This window comes from Seriola lalandi, unplaced genomic scaffold (genome assembly GCF_002814215.2).
Source record: "Seriola lalandi dorsalis isolate HSWRI2012SDOR001 ecotype SW California unplaced genomic scaffold, Sedor1 jcf7180002052052, whole genome shotgun sequence".
NCBI classification, from domain to species: Eukaryota; Metazoa; Chordata; class Actinopteri; order Carangiformes; family Carangidae; genus Seriola; species Seriola lalandi.
The window spans coordinates 26,609-29,532 of NW_019522605.1; the positions used below are offsets into that span (position 1 = coordinate 26,609).

At 40.4% G+C, this 2,924-nt stretch overlaps 1 protein-coding gene across 1 annotated transcript in view; it reads right to left on the reverse strand.

The window, feature by feature from the left end:
• Positions 1–777: 777 nt before the first annotated feature.
• Positions 778–2,924, reverse strand: part of LOC111649857 (protein FAM3C) — a 5,476-nt gene continuing 3,329 nt past the window's right edge. The window contains exons 5-10 of the mRNA XM_023399557.2: positions 2,855–2,917; positions 2,484–2,542; positions 2,352–2,402; positions 2,192–2,276; positions 1,980–2,106; positions 778–1,522 (exon numbers count right to left, since the gene is read on the reverse strand). Of these exons, the coding sequence (XP_023255325.2) occupies positions 1,433–1,522; positions 1,980–2,106; positions 2,192–2,276; positions 2,352–2,402; positions 2,484–2,542; positions 2,855–2,917 (475 nt within the window). The 3' untranslated portion in view covers positions 778–1,432. The remainder of the gene's footprint in view (positions 1,523–1,979; positions 2,107–2,191; positions 2,277–2,351; positions 2,403–2,483; positions 2,543–2,854; positions 2,918–2,924) is intronic.

The window sequence follows — 2,924 nt, forward strand, 5'->3', positions numbered from 1 at the left end:
ATAAATGATGTTTGATGATGATATAAAGTGTTTCAGTCTGACAGTCTTCACATTCAGGTTTTACAGACAAAACATTATTTTATTTTGTTTATTAGTAAATCATGATGCAATGTTGTAGATTTAACCACCCAAACACTGTATCATGCAAATTATGGTTTTACACAGTAATGCAAAAAATAAAATAAAATAAAAATAGGTTTTCTGAAGGATCTCATTTAGTTTTGTTGTAAGTGTTGAGTATGTAGGTGTGTATTCTAAACAGCTGCCCAGAGATATTCAATTAAAAATCATGGATGGGAAAGAAAACCAACGAATATTCACATTTCAGACTCTGAAAGTGTTGAATCTATATCTGATTTTTCAGGGTCATTATGTTTAATATAAGCATAATATTACATTAAATATCCCTTTAAATCAATATATGATGAACATTTTTTTAAAGGAACTTCAAATAGAAATGACCATCTCAAAATCCTTTATTCCTCAAAGTGTTTGTTCTGGATTCTGATGAATTTTGTCTGAATATCGATTACGCATTGATTATTGCTAATGTTTTTATTATGAAGTGGTTCAGTTCATTGATAATTGTTGAGAAAAATCTGTTTTTCATCTGATTTACACGTGTGCAATTTGGATATTTAGTAAAAAAAATACCTGATAATTCTCCATCATTGTCTTTATAATTCAACAGCAGCAGCTTCACCTGTCCACCTGGTCAGACAGGTGTCACTGATACATGCTAAAATAACCTGCTAACAAACTTGTAAACTGTGCAGAAGCATTTAAAATCCCTTTATTACTTTACTACAGTAATTAAAAACATTTAGTTATTACAATAATAAACAGATGTAGTCATACATTCGTCATACAATTACAGAACATGTATCCAGACTCAGACAGAAGAGAACAGTCGACATGACTCCAGTTTATTTTCCAAAGAACAGCTCCACCCAACTAATCTAACATTTCCATCTAAGCTTTGACATTCTTTCAGATGTAACGTGCACGTCCAATAGAAATGTGACACCTGGACAAGCAGAGGAAACATTTACCTGTGTCAGCATTCAGCCGTCTCAGTAACATTCACATTATATCATCCAGTAATTTACATACCAGACTGTAGTTCTCTGTCAGGTTTTCATGCTTCGTCCACATTCTACTTTCAACAAAGTCTCATCATATCACCTGTTCCCAGGTGAGTTTCCCCTGCTGAGTGTTCCTGGTGTGGTTCCTGGTTTCAGGACGCAGCAGGTCACCCCGGGTCACTCCGGGTCACTCCGGGTCACCCCGGGTCACCCCGGGTCACTCCGGGTCACTCCGGGTCACCCCGGGTCACCCCGGGTCACCCCGGGTCACTCCGGGTCACCCCGGGTCACTCCGGGTCACTCCGGGTCACTCCGGGTCACCCCGGGTCACTCCGGGTCACTCCGGGTCACTCCAGGTACTTCGGGATGCATCCTTGCAGTTCGATGAGCTCGGGCCAGTTGTCGTATTTATTCTTGGCGTTGTCGTTCTTCATGATCTGAAAACAAACAACAACAACAACAACTGATTCTTACTCAAGCCAAACAACATCAACAAGAAAGCAGATAACCTTTTAATGACATTATTAGTCCATTAATCAATCTATTGATTGATTTGTGTTTGTTTGTTTGTTTTTTATCTAATGGTTTTTTACATTTCAGGGAACTGGAACCATCTCACTCTAAAATATTGAACTATTCCTTTAAATTCCTCTTTAAGTGGATGAAAACCACATTTCCCAGACTGTGCCATCAAGTAAAATATACACAAGCTTCTTCTTTCTCTTTTTTCTCGGATGTTAAATCGTTAATAAAGTGAATTATTTCCGTCTAAGACACTGCAGCATTACATTAAAGCTTCAATGGAAATTTCCATGTAATTCATCCTGATTATCTCTTATGTTGTGACCATGGTAACGAGTCTATTTGGGGTTAAAATCAGCTGACAGCTGTTACCTTCTCAAAGTTGCTCTTCACTGCTGCTCCTTTCCCCCCGACAAACACCCAGTTATCTCTGAAGGCCAGGGACTTGATCTCAGAGCTTCCCAGCTCAGCGATCAGCTTCCTCACATCTTCATTTAACCTGTCGAATTTAAAACAGACTGATAACAGCTCAGTCTGTGACAGCAGATGAGACAGTAGATGTCGGAGCAGAGAGAGACATTTACTTTGTGGAGGGGTCGTCATAAGACGCCATCAGGACAATAGAACCGTTCTCGATGCTCTTCAGGACTTCCAGGAGAGGTTTCACCTCTGAAACACAAACAGCTTTTAAACCTTCCATCGTTATCGGCTCAAATCATCCGATCAATATCTGATGTCACTCACCTCCGTTGTACATGTCGAAGTGACCGATCTTTATGACCTCCCCTGTTTTACCTGTCAGAGACACAGACTGACGCATCAACCTGCAGCAGCTTCATCGTTAATTAAATAAAAGTCAGAGTGACGCACACTCACCATTTAGTACAACAATGTTTATTCCATATCCAGCGTTGTTTATCACTGATCCAAGGACCCTGAGAAGAGTTTGATACGTTGCACATGTCAGCTGACATCGTTTATATTAATGTGTCATAATGAGTTCTGCAGGAGGAGACAGGAGAGGACAGAGGCTACATGCTACATGCTACAGGCTACAAGCTACAGGCTACAAGCTACATGCTACAGGCTACAAGCTACATGCTACAGGCTACAGGCTACAGGCTACAAGCTACAGGCTACAAGCTACAGGCTACAGGCTACAGGCTACATGCTACTTGATTTGTGAGGTTGGATAAAAGCAGGAAATGAAGAATGAGAGAAGGAATCTCTCGGGAGGAAACACCTACATCTTGTTCTGGATGCAGATCTTTGGAGCCATGACGTTGGCGGCTCCACTGTGGATGAAGAAACTGATGT